The following is a 27,227-nucleotide window of genomic DNA, read 5'->3' as shown; positions in this document are numbered from 1 at the left end:
TGTGGGCCGGGGATCTGGGCTGCTCAGCCGCCAGCACGTTCTCCCTCCCCCGGATGCGGCCCCAGCCCCCACGGGTGGCGGCGGCGGCCTCGGTGGGACGGGGCGGGCTAAAAGTCGGAGGCTGCGGCGCCGACGGAGTGGGAGGGGAGGGAGGAGGAGGCGAAGGAGGAGCCCGAGGAGCTGGCAGGGCGGTGCTGCGCCGAGCGCGGCGGCTCGGGCCCGCCTCCGCCGTCTGGGGGCCGCCGCTCCGCCCCGCGCGCCCGCCCGGCCCGCGGCTGCCGGGAGCGGCTCCATGCGCTCGTGCCGGCACTGCGCAGCCGCGGCGGAGCCCAGCCGGGAGGAGGAAGCGGCGCGCGGGGAGGGAGGCCGAGGCCGGCGGCGGTGGCGGCTCATGGCTCGGCGGGCGGGCGGGCGGCCGAGGCGTGCGGGCCGCTAGCGCTCCCCGAGGCGGCGGCTCCGGCGGGCGAGGGGGCGAGGCGCCGCCGGCCCCTGCTGCGGCGGCGGCAGCTCCGGCTCCGTGTCGGGGGCGCGGCGGTGGCAGCTCCGGCTCCGCGCCGCCTCCCCGCGGGCGGGTGTTATGGCCCCTTGGGGGAGCGCAGAGGGCTCCCCGGCTTGGAGGTCAGCGCAACTCCTGTTCCTCGTCGTCTCCTGCTGCGGTAGGTACCGGGCAGTGACGCCGCCCGTCCGCCTCCGGCTCGCGGGCCGGGAGGCGGCCTCGGGGGAGGGGGAACAAAGCGGCCTTTCTCCCGGCCGGCCTCGGCAGGGTCCCTGGAGCCTCTCAGGACCGCCGGTACGGCCGGCTGGTGTCCCCGTACTTCCCTTCTCTGCCCCCAACCTCGTCTCCTCCTTCGAACTCGACTGCTCCAAAATTCGCTCCGAGGTTTTTTGTTTGTTTTGTTTGGGTTTTTTTGTGTGTTGTTAATTTATTTATTTATTATTTGTGGGGGTGGACGGAAATCTCCTCTGGGAAGTCCTCAAAACTGCGGCCGGGCTTTTGGTTTGGCCCAGCTGCCCTGGGCTTGCTCTCCCGCAGATGTGCGTTGCCGGGAACTCCGGAGTTGGCGCGGGGCCGCACAAACAAGCCAGCCCCAAATCCTCTGAGTCACGAGTAATCGCTGCCTGTGGATAATAGGGATGGATGCTTGGGAGATGTTCCACGTCCGGCCAGGACGAACTAGGCCTGGTGTCGGGGACAGGGCGGCCCCTCCGGGCCGCGGAGTCGAGGGCTGGCACTGATGATGAGTTTGTGACACATCAGCACAGGCCTGGAAGACCTTCCAGGGACCTTTGCTTCTGCTCAGCCTGTTCGCACTTCATATCCGAATAGGGTTTCTCTCCTGGGTATAAACCCATCTTTAAAACAGAACTGCTAATGAAAAATATTTGTGTAAATGTACTCAGGTTGGTTTTTACAGTGTAAAGGTGGCCCAGTAACATATGACAGATCAAAACCACAGGTGCTTGACAAAGAGAGTCGTCTCATGTTTTCTCAGGGAGTTGTGTTTGTTTTATGAAGTCGAGCATAGGTTGTCTCCGTGGGCCTCAAGCAGGAGCAGCAGCCTTTGGCACTGAGCTGGGCATGTGCCTTGCCCTGAGGAGGACAGCGACAGGGGCCCTGCTTCAGCAGTTTCTGAAGTAGATGCCTTTGCACAATTGAACATAAGAAATTTTAATGTCTTTCACTGTTAAAAAAGCAAACTTCTCTTTGGAACATCAAGATATTTCAGATTTGCCTTGGCAGAATGCTTTGTCCAGCGCATGCCTGTGCTGTAACAATCAGTCCAAACTCTAAAAATGTACTACATAAACTTGTAGGAGCGTTTCCTGTTTCATATTTACACGAGGAGAAGAGTAAAGAAGGCTTTTTCAAATGGAGCTACAACTATGCCAGTACTGGTAACCCAACAGATACACTGGTAAAGTTTAATTTTTGAGTCGGTGTATTTGCATGAACAAAGTGGGGTACTGACCAGTCTTAAATGAGTATTAAGTAAAGCAAAAAAAATTCATGTCAACAGGTAAACTACAAACAGAACTGAAAGGGAGTTAGCTAATGGTGGAGCAGGAAGTGGTAGCAAAAATCTGAAGTTTCGATATATTCAGCTGTTCTTCTGTTTGCATACTTAATGTACTTAAAAAAATTAATTTCTGTGAAAAGGTTTTTTAACAAAGTCAGTGTGCTGGTTTTATTATAATTTCACAGAACTGAAATTAAAAGTCAAAATTATAATTGTGATATTCCTCACCAGCCTGACCTAAGTAAAACGTTTTGAACTGTGATACTGTATCTTAGGTGTTACTGTCAGCATTTCCCTTACAAAAACTTACATCACAAGCATAATCTTTGGTTAGAGAAAAACCAAACAAATTAAATTCTTTCTGGGCAACGTTGTTCAAAGACCTTTAATCAAGACTTTTGAAAGTTCAGCTAAGAAGGCTTCATAAGTTTCTTCTGCCTTGTAAGAAACACATCACCATTCATTAGTGCCACTGCCAGGAAGGAGAAGGCGCTTCTGATTTTGATCAGCATGCTGTGTCACTTCATCCTTATGAGGAATTAGTTTCTCTTAACAGTTTTTGTTAAAAATGTGTGAAGCTCTGACCAGTTTCACTGCTCAAAGGAAAGGAGCTTTATCTTCCCCAGGCTATAGTATCCAAAACAAAAGCAAGCATTTACTGTGTAGCATAGCTCTTTCTCTAGCTTTCACTTTGATTTCTCACATTTATTTATTTTGGGAGAAAAAAGTGAGACTGGGAACTATGTCTTATTAAAGCATTTTACCTTCCTGTACATCTGCGTTTAGCTCTTCCAAACTAAACTGATTTAGTATTGACATGAATTTGATCAAGACTGCTGTCAGCATTGCTCTGGATTGTAATGTTGATGCTGAGCAGAGCCTTGCAGATATCATTATATTAAAGCTTTGAATGCAGTAGGCAGTACCCAAGGTAAATGCATGCTTGGAAAAGCAGTGGTGCATCACTTCAGTTGCTTTCCATTATGCAGTTGCACAGCTAAAATGTCTAGAATTTTCTGCTAATTAAAATACTAAATTCACCAAGGTTGTTATGTGGGCATTGAGCTCTCCAGAGAATGTTTCTCTGTTTCCCTGTAGTTGGTGAATTTTTCAAACCTTCTTTCTGATGATGACTATAATTATAAAAATTTGAGAAGGAGGAATACTGATGAGTGAAATATTGGAATAGCACTGACTAACTAGAATTATGGCTTGGTAGGGCATTGGGCAATAATATTTTTGGTTTATATTTCCAGTCTTCCTGTTGCCTTGAGAGTCTTATATCCAAGAAGTAATTGATTTTTTGTGTCTCTATATAATCCTGGTCTGGCTTTTACTGGGACAAATATTAAGACGTTTCTGCTTATCTCAAAGGCCATAACAGTTATCTTAGTTTAAAACAGAACCATATGTTGTGCAAGTAATTATTTTAGGGGAAAAAAATGTTGTTTGAGAAATCAGTTCTGTTCTTGAGGGAAGTATTTTTTAAGCCAAAGTTCCGTGATTGATCAGCTGTAAATTAAGTAAATCTTGGAATCATAGAATCATGTAGGTTAGAAAAGACCTTCAGAATCATTGAGTCCAACCACAAATCCAGCACTGCAAAGTCCATCATTAAACTATGTCCCTTAATGACACATCTACGTGTGTTTAAAGTACCTCCAGGGATGCTGATCTTACTTCTTTTTTTGCTATAACATGAGCTTATGTTAGAGAACTGAATTTCTAATGTTACCATTTTGTTTGATATTTATTTAACTCTTGACAGGATGGTGGTTCATATCTGATTGGTGCTGTGATGGAGCACTTTCATTTGTGAGGGATTGGTGTTCAGAGCAGAGGCTGAGTTAGGAAAAGTCTCTGAGGTGGTATAGTGCAGAAACTTTAGAATGCCCTCCTTTGGAATGGAGTCTGGAAACATGGGTATTTGGCTTCTTCAGCTTTCTGGAAATTCAAACTTTATATACTCTTAACTATATTTGTCACCTAGATATATTAATTTGAATTTCCATCACACTGAGCATAAGACTCGGGCAATTTCTATAAAGTTTTGTACAGCTGGTAGCAGTCAGTGCAGTGGTACAGTAGTTGAGTCTCCCTGCTTCTGACTTCCAGATGTAAATGTGTGTAAAAAAAATTTTTTTACAGTAGTAGGACAGGAACACTAAAAGAGTTCCAAGGTAGAAATGGTGGCAGAGGAGGTCAGTCTTAATTATCCTTATCTCTAGGTTGGTTTTTTGTTTGGTGGGTACCCTTGGAAGCGCTCATGACTGAGAAACATTAGTGGAGATCATAAAAGGATTATTCCCCAAAATTGTGATTGAAACAGTGTTTTATGTTAGACTACTGAGACTACAATGCTACTGATATTAATTTACCCTGTTAAAGAAAAACATTGTACACTTATATAAGCTTTAAAACATTTAATTCTGGATTAGGACCATTCCAGGTTTCTGTGCTACAGATGATGCTGGAAGTGATAACTATACTGTGTATGTAACTCATTCTTTATTTGGTTCTAAGGGAAGACAAGTAAAATTGTCATAAAAGTTCACTTGTCAGGACCCAAACTTTACTTGTGTGTCAGTTTGTTGGGATGGTGTGAATGAGGAAGAATAAATATTTTTTTGAGTTCATTCACCTTGTTTGAAATAACAGCCTGAATCATGTAAGCAACTAAAGTCTGCCAGCCAGTTTATTCAATTTTCTAAAGAAGTTGAACTTTAAAGCCAGAACAGACTGTCCTAAAGGAATTGCTTGACTTAATAAATTATTATATCTTAGACTCTTGAATGTCAGTCTTTAGTGATATTTTGTGATATACTGAACAGATATATTTTGCTAAGCTGTAAATCGTAGTATTGGTGAAACCACTCCATTTAATTTATTAGAACAGTTTTGTAGTCCTTTAAGAGAACATGTCCTAATTTTAAGACTGTAGAAATTTATGTTGTCTAATAAGTTAGTCGTATGTCAGCTTGTCCAAGTATGTACACTGACTGTTCAGAGCCAATATTGCATCTATAGTCACAATGTCTGTGAGGTCATCTGAATAATATTTAAAGGAACTTTCATTCAAGAGGAGAAGAAAAAATCCCATATCCTAAACAGTTTCAAAGCAAAAAGTTTGAAAATTGAATATAAGTTAGTCGGTGTAGTTGTTATTATGCACTAAATGAGAATACTGCCAGTCAGAGAAAGAGCAGAGGTGTACTTGTAACCAGAATCATGACAGAAGCCATCTGACTCCATTCCTGTCATCAGAGCAGAGCATGTAATGAGGATGGCTTTTTCATCTGTTCTGTCATTGCTAGGAGAGGAAGGGCTCCACTGCATTGGTGTTGGAAGGACCCTGCAGGTGAATCTGTTTGATTCTTTTACTTCAGTCACTGCTGTTTTAATATCAAATAGATGTAAATTGTATCAGTATTATTTTCAACTAAGCACTAATTATTTATTGTTTTGGTCTGGCTAAAACTTAAAATTATTATCAGTCTTGTAGTTTGTTAGCAGATCTCAAATTTTTAAACTTTTTGCCTGTGGTATATTAGGTACATTCCTTCACACATTCCTATACCTTTTTACCAGATTCCTCAAGTTTCCCAAGGTGTAGACATTATTTCCATGCTTATTAAGTATAAGTCATTAATTTCCTTACAGGTTTTTTAAAAATTCATGGGTACTGTTTGTACTGTGTAAATAGTGTGGTTTTGCTTTCTTAGATGTCTCTGCATTTTCTAGTTTTAGTGTTCCATTTATACTGTCCCAGATAGTTAATGATTATGTTAAAATACTGGGACAGCTGAGATACCTAGCTAGGCAGTAATTGAGGGAGTGTGATTTGTTGACAGCCTGTGATGTCTTTAGCTTGTATGAATTGCAGAATTACTAACTGTGGTGTTTTTGCAGTACCAATTATTACTTGAGGTGTCTGTTGGTTGGCGAAATTGAGCCTTCATAGTTTACGTGGTTTTAAGAATACACTGACTATCAGTGAATTGGATACTAAAAAATTTGGTTGTAGATTTGAGTTCCTGTGTTTATCCCCTCAGTAGAAATACATGCTCAGAGTGGTTTATAGCAGGCTGTATGATAGCATACTCTGAAGTATTGTGAAGTATTTGTGTTCTATGTTTTTTTTTTTTTGTTCCCTACGCTTGATTTTTTGCTGCAGTTGTTACTTCACTGATGATTCATTATGCAAAGCTTTACAATTGCTTTGAAATATACACTATTGATTCTTGTATCTAAGTTAAAACTACTGAATTCAGCATAATTGGCAGATCAGTGCAAACATTTCAAAAATGCCTTAATCTAAGTTGTGGTTCGGACTTGTTTCTCTGAACAGCTGCTTTAAATTTGGATGTACTGTTAACTTTTGTTACATTGTAATCATGGTAGTGGTGTCTTCTTATCAAGGCTAGCATATTTAATAACTATGTACTAGATTTTTTTTTCCTGCTATTCTATTTGACACTGAATTTTAGGTTATGAGGGAATTTCTATATGTCTTTCTCAACTATTTCATGAGGAACAACTTTTTGTAACTTGTCAGGAAGTTAGCAAGCAAAAACAAGAGCCTCCTCAAAATGAAGAAAGTTTACAAGTAGAGCATATTTTGGAGGGGGGAAGGGAGTCACACAAAACCATTTGGTTTAGTACCTTGAGTCAGGGTGGTCTCTCACTTAAGTGCATCTTGTGAGTTTTAGTACTTACACATTTATTTGGTTGCGGATTTTTTTGTTGTGCAAGAAAGCTCAATGTGGTCACACTTAGTAAATCATAAATTCTGCAAAGCAATGAAAGTGAACTAGTTGTGTTTCTCTGTGGCTGGAAAGTCAGAGAAACACCTTTGAACTATATATATTGGGTTGGGAACTGCATGTTTCACCCATCTCATTGTGTATATATCATGACTACCCTTTGCTTAACCTTGCAGATGTTTCCTCTGCTAAGTGGAAGCTCCTGGGACTGGCTGTGCGTCACCAGAGCAGACATGCAAAGTCAGTTGTAGCCATATAACAGTAGGGTGATCCTCTAACAAGCAGTGTGGGCACACTTTGGTGCATGGTAAAAGTCTGTAATGAAATGCTTGTATTTAAAAGTTAAGGAAAAATTTATCTGCTAGAGCGTCTTGTATCTTGGTTTTATTACTCCAGCTTCATATGCATGTATTGGGAGATAGAGATAAGTTCCTCTGTAAGTACAGAAAGATTGTGAGAATAGTTATTTTGTGGAAAAAATAATATTTTCTTTTTATTTATATTTAGTGTGGCTAAAAAAAAAATTGTTCTAGTCAATTATGTATCTTAAAAATTTAATGATCATACTTATTTAAGGAGTTGCTCCTTTAGAAAGAACTTTTCAGTAACTGAAGGCAAGCAGTTTAGACCAGAAAAATGAAACCTTGTTTCAAGTGCCTTGTAGTGGGAAGGCACAGATTCATATGCTCTGACTTCTAGATTTTAGCTGTATATGAATTTTCATAAGACTTTGCTTAATACCTTTTTTCCTATGCTTCACAAAGGGTATTATAAATCAGTGAATTAGTATACTCTGGTAGGGTGTTTGCCTTCTATGAAATTGTATGGAGTAGCTCAAATAAAAGTTTCCATTAGGGATATTGTAGTAACTGGGACTGAGATAATGAATACATCACATACAGTAAAGAAATCCATACATATGTCCTTCTCTTATCACATAGATTTAAGTGGAGACTTTAACTTTCCCTTTCTTTATTTCCTGCACATAGAGTTCAATAGAGTCATTTTCAAACAGAAATTAATTTTAGAGTCCTAATTAAGGTGCTTTTTTTGTTTGTAATATTGTTGTATTTACTTCAGCCTGCTAAAAAATTACATTTTCCATTTGCTGTCTTCTAGAGAAGTGCACAGGGAGAGTGCACAGGTATTTAACTCAAAATGTGTGTTTAAACCACATTGAAATATTTGTAACTGGACTTGAGAGAATGCATATTTAATTTTTTCCAATTTGTAATTTTTTAAAAGTATGGAGAAGGAACATATGTCCTTTCCATGGTCTAAGCATCAGTTAAAATTACCTGAGAGAGATGTCTACCCTTTAGTCAGGAAGATGAATGACATCAGACACATGACTCTTGATCACAGCAACTTGCAGCTGGAAGCACTGACGGGGATGGATTTGGGTGATTGTATAATTAGCAGAAATAGCTTCCCTTGTCAGGGCACCTCCCATTTGTCACGTTTCCTATCTAAAGGTACTGAACAAGCAGTCAGTTCCATGGCTAAAGTTCAGCTGTTGTCTGTGGCTGGAGAGATTCATGAAGACAGAGCTGGGATGGCAAGGGAGGGAAAGATTGGGACGTCTTGTTAAGGCACATTCACAGCTAAAGGTGGCAGAATTGTTCTTCAGAGTGGAATAGGAGGCCAAGATGTCTACAAGAACAGCTGTTTTTTAAGAGGTTGGGCAAATAGAGGGGAGGAAAGGAGTCATCCTTTTATTTTGAGGGTATTATGGTGGCTGAGTGAGTATCTATTCAATCTAAGAGGTTACTCTTATGGGCAAGGAAAAAAAAAGGGTTCGAATGCAGAATGAGCTTGGAAATAGCTTGAGGTCTTGATCTCTGGCTATCCAAGTATTCTCAGGCAGGGGGGTACTACAAGAGCATTAGATTCCTCCATTTGACCTGTACTTTAGCAAACAAGTGAATAAACAAGTAGAGATCTTTGAACATTTTGTAATTCATCGAATGGCTTTCGTCAGTATTTTTAAGCTTCCTTTTTTGTGATCCCTTTTCTGGCTGATACTGGCATTTGACATTTCTGCACTTCAGCAGCTTTACTGCAGGATGTGCCTGGGAGCTGCATGTTTATAGAGTCCACTTACTAATAACCTACCTCCCTGTTGTTTCCAGTGCCTGTTGCCTAGGTGTCATGTAGTTTGTCTCACTTCGATTCCAGATTTTAAATTATCTGTTGTGTCTATCATCTATGCACACGGTAACAAAGCCTCAGTGGTATCACAGGTCTCATGCAAATGACAATCCAATATACCACAGCTGAGTGATAATGTTACTAACCTCTTTTTAGATCTACAATACTAGCTTTCCAGTTTTCCTCATCCGTTGTGGAAATGTGGGGTAGTACAGAGCCCTTTTGGCTTTACACTGTACATGAATAAGGCTTGAGGGAAAGAACTATACCTTTGTTGTCTTGCTGTAGTGAGGAGCGCAGTCCACTTTCCCCACTGTCAGCTGGAATTGCAAAGCTTGTATGTAGAACTGTAGTGGGCTGATCCTGACTGAATAGCAGGCATCCACAAAAGCCACTCTTTAATTCCCTTCTGTAACTGGGCAGGGTAGAGAATGTATAACAAAGGGTTAATGGGTTGAGATAAGGTCCTTGAGAGAGATCACTCACCAAATACTGTCATAGACCAAACAGACTCAAGTTAGAGATATTAACTGAATTTAACAAAATTGGAGCCGGAAAATGAGAAGTAAAAACACACCTTAAAACACCATCCCCCACCCTTCCCTCTTTCTCAGCTCTACCTCATCCCCACCAGTGGTACAGAGAGACAGGGAATAGGGGTTAGATCATTTCATCCCTGCTGCTGCTCAGGGAGAGGAGTCCTTCTTCTGCTTCAGTGTAGGGTTCCTTGCATGAGGGATAGTTCTCCATGGGCAATAGTGGGAACTGCTGCATCATGGGCCATTCTTCCTCGGGGTGCTGTCCTTAAAGAACAGTCTGCTCCAGCCTGGATTTCCCACAGGGTCATAAGTCCTAGCAAGAAACCTTCTCCAGTGTGAGCTTCTCTCTCCATGGGGTTGCAGATCCCTGCCTGGAGCCTGCTCCAGCATGGGCCTCCCATGATGCCACAGACTCCTCTCAACATCCACTTGCTGCAGTGGGGATCTCCTCCACAGGTGCAGGTGGATCCCTGTGGTCCTCCGTGGGCTGCAGGGGCACAGCTGCCTCACCATGGGCTGGCTGCACCATGATCTGCTGAGGAATCTCAGCTCCAGTGCCTGAAGCACCTACCCCCTCTTCCTCTCCACTGATCTTGGTGTCTTCAAAGTTATTCTTTTCACATCCACTCACTTTGCTCGTCTCTGGCTGCAGTTACATCTGCACAATTACTTTTTTTTTTTCTTCTTGAATAAGTTATCACAGAGGCTTTACCGCTGTTTCTGGTGGGCTCAGCCTTGGCCAGCAGAACATCTGTCTTGGAGCTGGCTGGCATTGGCTCTCCTGCACACAGTGGAAGCTTCCAGCAGATTCTTGCAGAAAGCCAACTCCCGTAACTCCCCCGGCTACCAAAACCTGGCCATGTAAACCCAATATAGGTGCTTTTAGGGTCCATGAGGAGTTTTCCTGGAAGAAACGATCCTGTTTTCTAACTGTGCAGATAAGTAGGAGCAGCAGTGCAATTGTCCTACACAGTGATGACATCCTTCAAGTCAGATCTGCCCAGAAAGTAATGTTAAGGTCATTGCTGGGGAGTTGAGAGATATCCCTCGATCCTACGGAACAGAAGGTTTTATTGGTGCTTGGTTATGACTTTTTTTTGAATTAATATCTTGAAATATTCAACTGTACATCAGTCTTAAAATGTTAAGTAAAAGCATGGAAGCCAGGAATATGTATGTGAGAATTAAATGAATAGGTCTGTTTGACTTCCTTTCACCAGTTTTCTGAAGCCATCCATATTTTGCAGCTTTACAAAGGAGGTCTATCTGAAGTCTGAGATAGCAGTTTAGAGTATTGGTCATGAAGCAATTCAGCATAAAATGTAAAAAAAAAAAAGTAGAAGCTTTCAGAATGTATGATTAAAATAAAGCTTTTGGAAATTATCACTCAAATAAAGCTGAATTTAAGTTTTTAATCTGAAGTCTTGCTTACTGACCATATTGTGCATTTGAGAGCTGATGAAGTGCTCAAAGTACCTAGTTTGAAATGAACATGAACAGTTTCAGGCATGTGTCTTGCTCAACTAAAATGATCACATCAAATAATTTTTTGAGGCACATGAGTTACTGTGATTGCAAGGAGGTCTGAACTTTAGCTTTAAACTTGTTTGAATGTGGTGTATAAATTACAGCTCTGAACATAAGGATCATGATGTTAGATTCTTACTAAGCAACTCCTTTATGCCTGTAATACATTGTACTTTGATGTATTTTTGAAGTGTCTTGATGATACTTAAATTTATTTAGACAGGTAATCAGAGTTTGGTTTGCACTTTATGGAGCTCCATTGTCCTGGGAGTGCTTTTCTCCCAGATCTGGAAATCTGCTCTTAAACAGGAATGATATGTACTTAAATTAGCAATATACTTCATTATGTAAAGGCAGATAAATAGGAATTTGAACATGTAGGCATTATGTCTGACATTGATCTTTACTTGTCACCATGCTATGTGACATTTTTTGCTATTTTAAAATTCAGTGCCTCCCTTTAAAAAGGCCGTAGGAGCAAGTGCTGAATTTTGTTATCAGGTTGGCTTTTAATAGAGTGAAATGTATGTAAAATGAAAGTAATTTTTTACCCTTTATTTTACAGCTGAATTAATGCATTGAAACCTCCTCTTCCAGCTACATGTCCTAAAAAGGAAAGCCACAGCTATTGGAGCCTTAGAACCTTTCAGACACAGAATAAAGTATCACCTGTTGTGGCACTATCATTTCAAAAAACCCAAACCACTCATTTGCAACACCTATACAGTGGTGAGGACAAAGGCCAACAGAAATGCCATCTGTGTGGCTGCCTTTAACCACAGTAAGCCTAACCAGTTACCTTCTGGGGACTGAACCAGCTCAAGTACTTCGAGTGGGTACACAGATGTCTTGAGAAATCACATTGTCTTGGTGCCTAACACTGACATGGCAACTTTAGATTCCATCTAAAAGTCGCCGTGTAATGTCGGTGCTGAGCGTCTGAGTAGTTCTGCAGATGATCCAGAAAGAAAAGGGAATAAATAGTCAAGTGGATAACAATCAGAGTGAAGTGTAAACAGTGTAAGAATTTGCAGGTGTGCTGTCTTCACAACATCTGCTTTATCACAAATATGCCTTACTCTTCAGTTTTGTAATCTCTATCAACTTGAAAATTCTCCCTAATTTTAGAAAGTTGTATATGTATCTACCATCAATAACAGATGAGGAATGGAAAACTTGATACAATGAAATATTCCAGGTTTCCTTCATACTTGTTTCCCAGAACTGAACCCCTTCTAGAGGTACCCTATTTGTTTCTCAAAGAGCCAACACACTGCAAAGCCAATGTCCTTAAACTGTGACTTACTATTATTATTCATTAGACAAAGTTACCACTAAGGCATTTTAAGGGATGTAATCTGCTTTCATCAATGCAAAAGTGTAACAGTGCTTTTCATGTGCATTGAAAAGAATCTACATCCAAAAGAATACAACTGCCTGTCAAGTTTGGTAAATAGTATTAACATAAGAAAGTAATATATTTTTAACTTAGCTCTTTTTCCAAAGCATTCTTCATCCCTTTCTTCAAAAAAAAAAAAAAAAAACCACCTTTTTTTTTTTTAAATTTAGTCATACACAGGTTGAATCTGAGTGTCCCAATGAATGGCTGTTGTTTCTTTCCCTAGTTGCAACTTCACATATGATCTCTCTTTATAAAGGAGCATGTATGTACTTAGTGGTGACTTGCTGGTACTGGGCTCTCTTTTCAAAAATAGGCTTATTCCAAAAGCATGCTATAAACTTCACTTGCATCTGAATTTTTTGTGCTCCAAGATGTGACGTGCTTGGTAGCAAACCCTCACTAAATATTTTTGTTTAAATATATTCTTTGCATAATTTCCTGAAAGCCACTTACTATCTAAATAAAGTTTAATTATTAAGATAGACAAATACTGACAGTATTCCTGTAAAGTATGTTGAGCAAGGTAGAAGCTGAAGCGCAGAAAATAAGTAGCTGTTTCATGGTTGTGCATGCATAGAGTTTGTTACTCCACATTTCTGATCCTATACTGATTCTGTGTGAGTGAACTGGGAGTCTTGATTTGGATTTGGTGTAATTTAAGGCTAAGTCAGTGTGGGAAAAGACAGGCTTATTAAAGGAATGCAAAGCAACAGGAGAATGACTTAATGATCTGAACTCCTCTGCAGAGAAGTCTCAATTCTCAGTGTAGGCAGATTAGTCTGGCCCTTAGAGGGAAGACAGAGAATGAAGAGTTGTCCTAAATTATTTAAATGCCAACAGCATCCTTCTGGGAAATACCCAGTTGCTGAGTTTTGTTGTGGAAGTGGAAATAGGTTACTTTCAGAACAGTGTCTGTTCTACTTTATTTAAAACTCCAGCTCTTATCCTTGTCTGATTTTACAGTTGTTGCTAACAACTGATTTCCTCTCATCTGCCTGTTAGGGACGCAGTCCACTGTATAGTTCAGCTGTGTTTAAGTGAGTAGATGCAGGGTGCTTTAAGAGGTTTAGTGATGATCTGCCGCTGCCGCTTAAAGAGCTTCTTCAGACCACATACATTTTTTTGGAAGCAGATTATCATGGATTACTGTATTCTTCGTGGAATCTGTTACACTTAGTTACAAATCTACAATGAAACCTCTATGTTGGAATACATATAGAAATGTAAGGTTTTTTTGTTTAAATTTTTATTAATGGGATTTTTGGGACTGTTACTCTTTTGCCAAACATAGAAATAGTCCAAAGCATTTGGAAGTTGTGGGGAGTGTGCAGATGTGCACAACTGAGTGATCCACAGGAAGTGAGGCTTGAGTTGATAGTTAAATTGTTGGGTAACAGTGAATATGCTCAAATTAAACAACGGAAGTGGCTCTTGGAGGATGAGGTGAATTGGATGGACAAAGGAGCAGGCAGTTACTATGTAGATCGACTTTCAGTCATCTGGTGTTAGAGTCATTCTTGTCAGGGTTTTCCACAGAGAGAGTAATTTTTTTTTTAATATCATCCTATATATTTTAATAAGTTCTTTTTAGGAAGCTGGATTGCAGAAAGAAATAGTTGTTTTAAAATACCCTTAGGCAGTTAATGACTTGTGTAAACAAGTAGTGAGAATGCTTTTAATCAAGAAAAGCATAGATCACAAGAGCTTGTGTCAAGGAGATGAGGTGTACTAGGTGTAGGGGTAGCGTACTGGAAGGTAATTATAAATATGAATGTAAGGGTATGTGTTGATAAAGATTTTGGAAATACCTGTTAGATGGCATTCTCTTCTCCAAGGTGTTCATTCCTCTTACTGCGTTTTAACCTCTCTTCCTATTTGTGCCTTTGTTGTTGGAAGCCTGCCCTAGAGTAAATGCCTGTGTGTGTGTGTGTGTGTTTTACTCGTGGCTGCCTGCTTTTCCCTCCCTGGGGAACTGGTGGTTTGGTAAGGTTTTTCAGAGCACTGCAGTGTGGTGCTCTTTGGTTTTCCCAGTGCTCATCTCCAGTAGGCAAGTTTCTTTGAACCTCCTTTCCTAGTTGTGCTGGTGGGATAGGCATGTGGGTAAGCCTGAGAAAGAACAGCACTATTAGAAATGGGCAGCTTCATGCTGGCTGTGTTGAAGCTGAGGGAGATGGTATGGTTCCAAGTATGGCTGTGTTTCAGTGAAAGGGGGGAAGCTTTTTTCTTTGTCATTCATCTCCAAAGGCTTTTTTGTTCATTTGGTAACTGAATGAAAAAGGGAGAGTGGGTCAATTCACACCTCTGTAAATGCACCTATTTCAGCTATCTAACTTCTGAAAACCTCTTTGCTCTTTTGAATTGCAGTGAAATTACATCTAAAACATGATGGTTCAGAGTGCAATGTACCACCACATTTGAGTTAATTTGACCCTGAGATAAACATGTATCATGATTTTTATAGATGTTTGCAATTCTTTGCAAAGCACTTTGATGGAAATTTTGGTTTTGCTGCCCAGGACTACATGGATGTAGTTGACAGATGGGAATATCTGTGCATGTTAAAGAAGGAAATCTGGATGTAGTTCAAATTTCATGTTACAGAAAAGAATGAAAGATTCTTGAAGGCTTAGAGCTACTGTAATATAATAAAATTTGGGGTTTTGTGACCCATAAAATGTGAGACTTTCTCACAGAAAGTGCCTTTAGGGTCATACAAACAAGCCTTCATTTGTAAATGATGGCATCTGTGAGTAATTGTGATCCTTAAGGTTCTGTGACAAATACTTGCCATGTAAAAAGCCAAAACCAGAATCCATATGGCAAATTACTTGTGTGTCTACTTTAACACAGTTATAGTTTTTCAGGGGTAATTTGTGAGTCTCAGGAATGTAGTTTGATAGTGGAAAATTACATACTTAGGTGGTTTGAAACAGCCTTTGTTGTGTTCTCTTCGATCAGCGTTAGGTATACTACAGTTGTCTTGAGGTTGTGCTGTACTCTACTGAACTGCAGCTGCCTGAACTATCTACTCAAATGGTTTTCTAGCTCTACAGAAAGGTTTATATTTTTCTTGATTTTCCAATTGTGGAGTCATAGTACTATCCAACACTCACATTTGTAGTCCCTGATAATAGAAGATCATGTTTATCTTTTCTAACTACTGGGAACCCCCATGGCAAGAGGCTGTAGGACCCTACAGTCCTGTGCAATAAGAGAAACAGTATTCTGCCTGACAGAAGTGCACTTGTTTCCAGTGCATATAAAGGTGGTAATATTAACTGTCCTTATCTTACAATTACTGTATTAAAAGTGTTTTCACATAATCTCTCTTGTCTCTGTTACTACCTCCAGGACAATCAATGTCCAGGATTTCATTGAAGGGACAAGCCTTTCAGTGACTTGGGGGAGAAAGAAGGTGAAGCACAATGAAGAGATAGTTGTTAGCACAGGATAGCTGTATGTCAGTTCTGTTTCTCTTGGTTTTACTCTCCTGTTGTTCTGTGTTTCTTTAGTACTGATAGCCTTATCACTTATGACCATGACTTACTCAAGCCTAGTTGTTCTTTCCTTTGTGCTTCCCACCACCTGGGTAGTTCTGTCCATGGGAAACACAAAGTCATCATATGTGCTTCCTTTAACCCCACCTCTGCTGTGGTTCCTGTAAAGCACTGACATTTGATTATATTTTGGAACGTGGTAGGCTGAGATTTCCAGTTTTTACAAAGCAATGAGTTCAGTGAAGCAAGAGCTGTTTTTCTTGTTTGTACAGTTCCTGACACAATAAAGCTATAATAATGAGAAAGCTATAATAATGAGAAAAGCTTATTTGTACTGTTACAGGAAAAATAGGCATGCACTGATGTTACTGTATCATGAGCCGAGTAAAGAAGACTCCAAATTTATCACAACTTTATTTTGAAAATTTATTTCTAAGATACTCCATGGTGTTTGAAATAAAACAGGTGTACTCATGCTCATGTGTGAGGTACAGCACCAGCATTATTCTTGCAGGATAGGAATCACAGGATTTATAGCAAAAGCATGGAAGGGAAGGAGGAAAAAAGGAAAAGATCTTTTCAAGGAGAGGGAGAGAATTGCACCTATTTGTCTATTGGTTTTAAAATTTTTTTAATACATATAGACAGCTTCTAGACTTTTTAAAAATTATCCATGAGGCTCTCAGGACTTTCCTATTTGGAATCAATGACTTGAATCAATGCCGTAGCTGTAGTGGAGTTTTCTCAAACAAGAATATAGATCTTGCATAAAACACTGGAGACAAAATAATTTTTACTAAATCATAAATTTTATTGGCTATTTCCCTTATCATGTTTGCTTGATGAATCAAGTCTATTTGAACAAAAGAATCTAAAAATATCAAGATTGCTATGCACAGAATTCTTTCATGGGTGCTGAGTGTACCCATTCGAGTTCGTGCACCCATGTTAATATAAAGAGTGCTTTAGCAATTTCAAGATCTGATTCTTATTTAAAGAAGCTACTAATCTGGGTAAAATCATGTCTTGCAGGCCATCTATCTTCTATTAATGTCTTTTTTTTTTTTACTTGTTGGGATTCACAGTACGTTTTGAGGAATGCAATATGTTATGACCAGCAAGTTACAGCAAGTTCATCTCTTATTCTTCCGAAGTCCTGAGGATATTTAATAAGCAGCATTGTTTAGACAACTCTAGAAAGTTAGTGTAGCTAATTAGTAGCCTTTCCTGTTGAAGCAATTGAAATTTCCCAGCTGACATCGTTAGAGCAAGAACTGTGTCAATTCAGTGTCTTTTCAGTGGCCAGAGCAGAAGCTCCTACATGGTGTGGTTGCCTTTAAACTCAGTGACATCTCCACTTTTGTCTGCTGTAACTAGAGCAGGTCAAATAGCTCGTAATAAGTAATGAAATTAATTTTGCACAAGGTTTTTGCATGCGATTAACAAAAAGCATTGTTTCACAGATGTTGAAGGGACAGGCAAAAAAGGTGCATTGCATTAGGAGCTCTTTCCCCCTTTGGTTGTACTTCTTCACACTGGGTGCACAATGGGTGCCGGGTTACACTATGCAAGGTTACTTCTGCACCTTAATTAGTTCAGTGAAGCATTAACAAGAGACCAAGAGTATGTCTTGTGTTACTGGAAGGTAGCTGGGCAGACAGCGTGACGTTTGGTTTGAGTTCAGTTTCAGTGTGAATAGGTGCGTGGGGTCTAAAAACTCCAATTACCAGACTATGCATAAACAAGTCTGCACAAGTCTTTGCAAGGTCTGTAATTTCTGTGAACTTTTTTCATACATTAAAGGAAACAAGTTTTCTTGGGAACTTTACAGTGCTTTTTAATTCTATCAGTAAGAAAACAAAGCACATTAAAATGTATAAAAAGTTGTCAAAATGAAGTTCTATTTCTAGTAATAAGTAGCAAGAAGGAAAGAAAACAGTTTTATCTTTCAAATGAGGATATTTTTCTTCGGTGCAATAAACATGCAGTGTTTTTATGATTTTTATATTTGATAGATGTGCAAAATGTGCTGTAAATATACTGTCACTTCATTGCCCTTCCCAGTAAACTGCTTGCTTTCAAGTCCCTTATGTCACTACAGTGAATTCAGTTGGGATGTGTTACAGTTAATTCTAACTTATTGTTACTGTCATAAAGGTGGAGTTGAAGCTCAGCAGCACTATACCACTGATTCCAGTATTCCCTGGTTTGCTCAGGCCAATGTTCCAAAAAGAATATAGCAGATCTGAAAATAAAGGTTTGATTTCTCTGTCCCGTATTTTTGCTTCAGTCAGAACCATGAAATTTTCTCCTTGATCTCTGTCTGGATTGTGACATCTTAGACCTTCTTCTGAATACAGGCTTGAAATAAATTGCTGTTGTAACTGTATTTTATTAATCCAGTTAGCATTCTGGATATCGAAACCATTATTCTCTAGTTGTATCTTCGGCCTTTTCTTTTTTTTGGCACATGACTTGTAGGCTCGCTAATAAGTGTGCAGCAGTAGAGCAGTGTTTTCCTTCTTTTCAAAAACCCTCGTGATTCTCCCCCACCCTCCAATATCAAGTACTCCTACACTATTTCAGTCTCTTTTGGAAAAAAAAATTACTTGTAATCTGAGTCATACTGTAGTCTGGAACCAGAAGCTTGGATGTTTTGTGGGTTCCTGGTGGAGATTCATGGAGTAATCGCAGATTATATTTTCATTTCTTCAACCTTATAATTTTTTGATGGTTGCAGTTATTATTTATGAATAATGATTTCATTTTTTCTGTTAGCATTTTTTCAGGATGGCACAGGCCCAAATTGTGAGAGGAAAAGAGGATAACCAGCAGTATTATATTTTTAGAATATATGACCTGATAAAGTCCTGCTGTTACCATCTAACTTGTGACAGAGTAGTGAAATCTTTTTGTTTGTATATGGTTATGGGGTTTTGACTTTAATTTTTTAAAATACAATACACCAGCTCTACACAGATTGTTGTGTGCTAACATTTGTTCCTGTACTTACAAAGAATTAAGATGAGAAATAATTTAGCATGATGAAAAAACAAAACAAATTTTTTTACTGCAACCGTAATTTAAAGAAACCACTAGGTATAAGTATGAAGCATGTGAAGAGTATGAATCAAATTTGCATTGCTCTTCTCTCTACTCTATAAGCACTGTGCAGCCCACACATCAAAATTTTCCCCTAGTCTGGCACTTCTCAAATGTGACGTAGTTTAAATTCTGAAATGAGGTTTTAGAAAAGGATAGTTATAGCCATTGAACATGTACAAATGGACTAAGCAGTTCTTTCATAAAATAACTAAATAGCTGCTTTAAATAGCTGTTTAAAATAGCAAGGAACTTGGGGTTTTTCTTGTTTTTAAGTAATATAGCAGTGGAAGTTTCCAAATAGCAGGGCAAAGTGTTAGATTCAAATTAGTGATAGGGTCTAATCAGTTAAGAACAGGCTTCTAAGCCTCATAAAGGACGTAGCTCATTTAAGGATGGGTAGGCAGTATGGTCTCTCTTGCTTCCCCTGCTAGTTTCGATCTACTCCCTTTTCCTCTAATTTCCTCAATCTTTTTTGTTGAGATTTAGTTGTAATTTAGGTGACTGAATTCACTGTTTGAATTGTTTGATTTTGATTTAGTAATCTGTTTTTTTTCCTACTCTGTCTAATGCAAAGTGCTGCGTTAGATTACCCCCTGAGAACATGTACAACCTTCAAACAGTGGTCAGTCAGGTAACCTCCTTTATACCTGGCAGGGCAGAAGTAGGGTAGGGTGTGACATGAATAGAACTACTTATGTACTTTAAATCAGGAATCTTGTTGAAGCTGAGCCAGTGTCTCTGCTAGATTTACAATTTCCACTGCTTACTGCCAAGTATATTAGAGCTGCCTATAAATAGTTTGTGGAATTTTTGACTGAGAATAAAAAATAATGTCAGGTTCTTTTCTGTCCCTGCCTTTTAAAACAACAACTGAGAAGCCTTAACAGTTTGGGTTTTTTGTTCTGAAACTTTCATACAAAAATCCTTCAGTCAAATTAGTTTAGCTGCTACTTTAAAATTATGTATTTTAATGTCAGCAGACTCAAAATACAAAGAAGAGTGGAAAGTGACTGGGAAGTCGCACTTAGGCACAAGAATGTGAATCATTTGTAGACTGCAGCATCTTCCAAAAGTTTGCTTGATGTTTCCTGATGGTGCTGTGGGCTCTGTTTTAAGACTCAAGCATCATCTGGCTGGCAGCATGCGTGTGAAATTTGTATTATGCTAACATCTCAGATGAAAGGTAATTTTATACAATTTCTTATGTGTTGCAATGGCATTCACAACTGGTGTAATATTAGCAAATAATGTATGCAGTGCCCAATGAATCCAGAATGGGAACTTGTGTGGTTTACACTGAATGGTTGCAGAAGCTGAGCTTATTCCTGAAATTGAGGTGGAGCCTCCCTGGCAACGCTAGAGCTGTGGGGGAGTAGGGGACATGCTTGGGGTGTGTGTTGTACATCCCACAGCCTGGCAAGAGGGGATTCATGGAGCAAAACAAGTTGTGCTGAAGACAGTAGTTTGTGCTTTGTATGTTTCTAAAGGGTTTGTCTTGGACTGGGTCTAGTGTGGCCCAGAAAACTCAGTATCCATTACAAGTCTGAGCATATCCTCTAAAAGAAATCCAGTTTGCTGGTTCCAAGGCCCCAGTGTAATGTGCACAAAAGCACAGGAAGTGGAGCAGGTCAGGAGATTCAGAAACATGTCCCTTACCTGAAACAAAATACTAATGTAGACAAATCCCAAGTTCACACCATAAAACTATCAGGAATTAAGGATGTATTGTGTTCTGGTAGAGAAGCTAATAGATTTGTAATTTGTAAATTCAAAGCATTCACTGATGCAGCAAACTTAGATTTTTAGAGTATGGATTGTAATAGTCAATTTTTGAAGAAAGAATGCAGACTTTTTTAGGAGTGGAGGTAATTACAATGCTAAGAAATGTAAAAGTAGTAGGACATTTGTCTTTGAAGATTTTTAATTCAGTGTTACAAATTATAAAATATCATAGAATGGCCTGTGCTGTTAAAGGACCATCTATTTCACCTGCTGTAGGCAGGGGACTTTCCACTAGACCAGATTGCTCTAAGCCCCACCCATCATGACCCTGAACGCTTCCAGGGATGGGGCATTTTTACAGGGAAAAAACTTCTCTGTTCTTCACCAGCTTCACAGCAGAGAATTTCCTCCTGGTATCCAAACTAAGCCTGCTCTCTTTCAGTGTAGTCATTACCCCTTGTCCTGTCACTACAGGCCCTCTTCAGCTCTCCTATAGGTCCCCTTTAGGCACTGAAATAACCACAGCTGAATAACCACAGCTGTCAGCCTTTCCTCATTGGAGAGGTGCTCCAGCCCTCTGATCACCTTTGTGGCCCTACTTATGGCAATAAAGGTAGGTGTGATGTTCATTCAAGTGCTGATTAACTTTTGAGCTTAGGCTTTTTAGAGCAAATGTGGATTTGGAAGCTTCATGACTGTTTTATTCACCAAGAAATGAATAAGGACCTGTTTTTAAAAAGTGTCATGCAACTACATGTCATACACAAAGTTCCTCTGAGAGGAGGAAAGGACAATGTGAGTGATTAATAGAAAATAATGTTAGACAAGTTTAGAGTATACTGTGCAGACTTTCAGCAGCACCATTCCCATTATTTTATACCCAAGAATAATTGTCTAAGCATGAAATGGTGGATACTGGTTGTTGTAAAAGGTAAAAAAAAAAAATCTTAAAACCTGCATAAAATTATTCCATTGCAGAATTGATTCTTTAAGTTTTGTCTTAGTTTACTGAATAAAATTACATCTCAGTTGGTCTAAAATTAAAATGGTGCCACGTAAAATAGCAGCATTGAGTATTGTAAGCAAATTCTGTGCTTTATCTGCTTTTACAGTGAGATTTTATGTTGTTATTTCTGGATTGTGTATCGTTAAACATTTAAATAAGCCACTATTTCAGTATAATTTCATCTGTAAGTCATTTTTATTCTTAATTGAAGAAATTAACTGTGTCACTGTAGTGTTTGCATATACAACAATTTCTCATTTTGTCTGAACATTGGTTTTCACTCTGAAATTTTAGATATATTAGCTGTATCCTCTTTGTAGCCGGTGTTCTGTTACTGGAACTTGCAATAAAGGTTGTCCTGTTGCTCTGCATGCCTTCAGTAGAAAATCCTGACTGATGCCTATATGGCAGTGTTTCTGTGTATTGCGTGTGTAATTTTATATTAAAATAAATGGTTGTTTAATCCATCCCTCACATAAAGGATACTTTGCATCTTGCTTTGCATCTTGCCGTGCATTTGAAATCTGATTTACAAATGATCACCTGAAATTCTGATGACTGCAGTACTTAAACTTAAGGAAATAAGGGAAAAAAAAAGTAAACCTAACTAGTTAATGCCAAACTGTTGATTTAAAAATAAATAGCATAAAATTTGTCAATAACTCTTCTGGAGATTCTTCAGCTACACTGGAGATTATTGATCAGTTAATTCCTGAAAGTCAGTATCATCCCTTCTCGTGATGCTCTTTAAATTGCCTTCTGTCATGAGTTGCATGTTGCCCTTGGTCAGGGAAGTAACCAGCAGCTGGGTGTAGGACAAAAATTAGTGGTCAAAGTGCAATACATTATGTAGAAAAAGTCTGTGAAGACAGGAAAATACGAGATTACTGTGATTTGTGAATCTTATTCCAAGTAGTTGATTGAAATACATACCAGAGCACAAACTAATTTTATTTCATTCATATCTCTATAGAAGGCCTGTAGTGATTGCAAACTAAACTGTGAGAAGGCAAAAAATAGTAAGTGGTGGTACCTATAAAAGCTGGTACTGATATTGTAGAAATTTGGGAATGATACTGCTACTTTGCTTTTTTACTGGATATGGAGATATTACAAATAGTTGCCTGACTTCAGTGGAATGTATGTTCTGAGCTGTGCTCCACCTTAGTTTGAAGCATTCCTGGTAGCAATAACTCCCTATTTCACAGACTGTTCTGGCGGGGTAAGTTTCAAACTATTAGACTGCTCTTATTTTTTTTTCCTTTTGCTCCACTGTTTGCTTCACTTTCAGTTCCTTCACTCCTTTAATTTGAAGTGCACATGCAGCTCTTCCTGTCGTCTCAGGAAGAGAAAATTTGAATCTCTGTAGTGAGAAAGTGGTTGGAAAACACATGGTGCACAGATAGAAAAGAAACGACAGGAGAAAGCTTAATTTTAGAGATTCTGAGTTATAAATGAGGGAAAAACACATCTAGTCATTTTTGCATGCTCATGTCCATCTAAGATTACAGAAAGCATTTCTTTTATTTGATACTTTCAGTATACTGAATACTGATCCTTCTGCAGTGCAGGAGAGCTTGGCAGCAGTATGTCCACATACCTATGCATGTGTAGCTCTTGGCTGTGGATACAGCTTTAAATTCCTGCAGCTGAGGTATTTTATTCTAAATGCACATTAGTTTAACAAATGTAAGGAAAGTGTTCAAGAGATGAGGTTGTAAAATGATCAGTCAAAAGACTGAGAATGCTCCTAACTGATTTTTTTGGCTCATTAAATGCAGGTGGCCCACAAGTAAGTGATTCAATAAAGTATTTTGGGTGACATACTGAACTAAGGCTTTTATCATAGAATGGTTTGTGTTGGAAGGAACCTTTATAGATCATCTAGTTTATCTGAAGAAGAGTAGTAGTACTTGTTTTTCTGTTGGTCTCCCACATGCCTTGCTCTGAGCTGTAGCATCATAACCGTGGGTTAACCATAGGTGTGGTAGGCAGGCAGGGGCCTTTGCCACTTTTCTCCCACAGGCTTGGCAGAACAGCCTGACTGTGGTTCAGCAGGACACTCAGCATCTTCAATGGAAGCTTGTTTCTGCTCAGCTGTGCTTAGGTGTTTGCAGGAGGTGGGCCACTGGCTGGGGCTGTCACAAGATGTGCTATCGAAAAGGGTCATTCCAAGAAAGCATCATGGATTTTCCAGCTCCTGTATCTGTAGATGAAGAAGGTTATTTTTATTTTTTTGTACTCAGTAGTCAAAGTACCATTGCTAAGTGGTTTTTAGTGAGGTGATATGGAAGGCAGCACCAGTGTGTTCTTGAAAGCATACAGTACCTGTATTTTGGTTAATTAGAAGCAAAACTTAGTGAGGAATAATGCAAGGTAACTTCAGGACAAGAGGCAACTTTGTAAGGTATAGGGTGGGAAGGAATTTTGGGAGTAGGATGAAGAAAGGATGTTTGGTCATGAAATACATTGTCCAAAGTAAAGCAAGTTGAACACGTATCATGATAAAGCGTGGTTAGAAACACATAATATACAGGAACTGTTGTTGATCTCTTGCCCTTGCTGATTGTGATTCAAGAAAAATACCCTGTCCAGTCTGCTTATGTAGCATTCATTATGCACCACAGTACCTTATAACTCAAGGTAGTTTAGAAAAAGCTCTCTCTTCATAGCTGTTCAGTTACAGCACTTCTTCAATTTATACAGTTCTCTTTATGGGGGGTTGTAATTTGGCTGTTGGGGATAATGGCACAGGCTTAATCTTGATACAAAAGAATTTAGCTTCAAGGGAGATAGGTCTATGTGATTTTTCTTTGTGGACAGTAACTACTTAGTGTAACAGCAGAAATAAAGGTGACTTAAATAGCCTTTGCTACTATGATTTTTTTTCCTTTTCATTTTTTTATTTCAACAATCAATTTTTCTGTAAAACACCATCTGGATTTAATTCAGTCTCAAGATACATGATGTTATTTCAAACTGAAGTTACAGTTTGATTTTACAATCACAGTGGACAAAGTTGCATGTACCAGATCTTTGTGTGTGCTTTTGCACTATTTATTATTTCAGTGTATTATATTAGTATTACTAATTTCAGTCAATTTGCAATCAAAACTGCTTCATTTAAGAGTCATTATTGATGTCTCAAATATGTCAGTATTTAGGTAAACTTGTTCTTTGTCCAAAGCCTTCAAGTTCATATATATATATATATATATATATATATATATATATATATATATATATATATATAGTATGTATTTATATATCTGGAGAGCAGAAGGTTGTCTTGTTTAATCTGAATATTTTTGGCCAAAGAACACTTAATTATAGGAGGGTGGAGGTAAGTGGGGGTCTGTTTGGCTGTGCTTTTTGTAAATGCATGAATTTGGGTAGAAATCAAAGGAGTAGCTCATACCAGGACCATTGGCTTAGTTTTATGCTCTGAAGTTATATGCACATAATCCTTTGAGTATGATGCTCATCCCGTTTTGAGAGAGCTGTGCTGCACAGGCTATGAGGAAAGATGGGTGTGGGGGTGTAACATCCTAAGATGAAGGCTGCTGCATTGTGGTTAGCCTCCAGAGTGAGGCTCAGCATCACTGCTACTATCTGGGTTTCAAATAAATAGATCTTGGCAGGTGATTTTTCCAAACATGTCATGGTTTTCTAGTGTGAAAGCATTATTTTCCTTTGCTCTTTAGTCGAAGTGTTTGCTGCTGCCACATGTTCTTTGTTGCCAGCCCAGTCTTCTGGCCTGTATTTAATCTTCTACGTATGATGAAACTCAGGAGTAGTTAATGAGTCAAATACCTTCCAAGGCTATGGGTGTTATCTTCTGCATAGTTCTATTCACCTCTCCAGATTACATGTAAGAGTCTTGGACCAGGATATTGGAAACTGATGTTTTGACAGTGTCAGAATTTTCTGGGTGGGGGATGAGATGTTTGCCATAGTTTCATATGGATTTGTAGGGGAGAAATTCCCCAACTGCTGGAAAACCTAAAGGCAGACCTAGTGTAATCTTGCTTGCTTCTGTGGTCAGTCAACTGTGAGACATGAATCAAAAGGAATTAATTCAAGTGTCTGTGGAACTACTTGTCTGTCTCTGCCTACTCCTTAGATGAGGTGGCATTGCAGCCCAGAGGATTTCAGTGGAACAGAAAAAAAGTGGTGGAGGTCAGAAGGTCTGTCTTTGTGCTGTGAAAGTAAAATAAAACTTTATGGATACATCTGTAAGAATGGGTGAGCAACTTTGAACTTAACCATTCTTCCTTTGAACATTTGAGAGATTTTAAAATTTGTTGAAGACAGAAAGGCACCTCGAGTGTTGGAGGTTGTTTCATGCTGTAAAACATTCTGTCAAGAGTCCAACTCATTTAGTGACAAGTTGGCTGTGTTTTTTTGTATTGCAGTCAAGCAGTCTTTAGAGATATTACCATGAATGGTGGCAACAAACTCATGTGCACCTCAGTAGAAATCATTAAAAGCATTTTCCATACTTTTGCTTAACCTATAGGTTACCAGTAGTTTAAAATTTCGTATTCTGTTTATGAATTTATTTTGTTTTGTTTAGAAAAAGTATATTAAATGCTTGATTTTATCTTGATCCATGTCCATTTGAATTTTTTAACTTACGTGCAGTTGCTGACCATATCTTAAGCTGCAGGGCTAAAGTTGGCATATATTTCTGTTTTGTATTTGTACTAAGTGTTTATAAAAGGATGTGAAGAAGGTGGGTATAGTTCTGGTTACACAAGTGATAAAAGATGTTGGTTTTAAAAAAAACAATCCTAGTTTTTCACAGGCAGCACAGAAGGCAGTATCTTTTTGGTGTGTAGCTTCCAGTGCTGTGCTGTCAAGAATCCTGTAACTGGTATGGACCAACCTAGTGCTGAGTTTTTTTAGATGACACCTGTTTCAGTTTAAAACTTCAGGTTTAAATGGGCATAAATAGCGAGTATTTCTTTAGGACATAAAGAAATACAAAAACTTACTAGTGACCTAAGAAATTTTGTTTTACATTTTCATATTCTGCTGTGTTAAATAGATAAGCAGGAATTTCAAAGATAATTATGTCCCCATATCTTAATGGAAGTTACTGATCTGTTACCTGATATATTGGTCTTCTAACTTTAAAAGGAACCATGTGATTATTTGTTGAGATCATATAAGGATCATTGCCTAAAAATTTCATAAAGTTGTCAGCAGTTAGTAACACTTAAATGGCATATGAACACACTGTTTCAATGATAGTTTTCAATAAAAGAGGAAGTAATAATCTGAGAGATTCCTCATCTTTAATGTCATGAAAGTTTAGTGGGAGTTTATTTAAAAAAAAATAAAAGACCTTATTTTGATACTGTAGTACTTGGATCTGAGTTTAGGCTTCATCATCACACATTAGTGCACTTCTGACTAATCACTGAAGATAGTTTGACAATAAATATGACATCCCTTTATCTCAAGAGATTAATTGTTCGATTGTAAAGCATAT

General features: G+C 39.0%; 1 protein-coding gene across 1 annotated transcript in view; it reads left to right on the top strand.

The window, feature by feature from the left end:
• The first annotated feature begins 474 nt into the window (after positions 1-474).
• LRP12 (LDL receptor related protein 12) overlaps positions 475-27,227 on the top strand; it is a 50,196-nt gene continuing 23,443 nt past the window's right edge. Inside the window, exon 1 of the mRNA XM_059865172.1 lies at positions 475-656. Within this exon, the coding sequence (XP_059721155.1) occupies positions 578-656 (79 nt within the window). The 5' untranslated portion in view covers positions 475-577. The remainder of the gene's footprint in view (positions 657-27,227) is intronic.

The sequence above is a fragment of the Haemorhous mexicanus genome, chromosome 1 (genome assembly GCF_027477595.1).
Source record: "Haemorhous mexicanus isolate bHaeMex1 chromosome 1, bHaeMex1.pri, whole genome shotgun sequence".
NCBI lineage: Eukaryota > Metazoa > Chordata > Aves > Passeriformes > Fringillidae > Haemorhous > Haemorhous mexicanus.
Note: the sequence above shows the minus strand (reverse complement) of the source record. Positions and strands in the feature narration are given on the sequence as shown.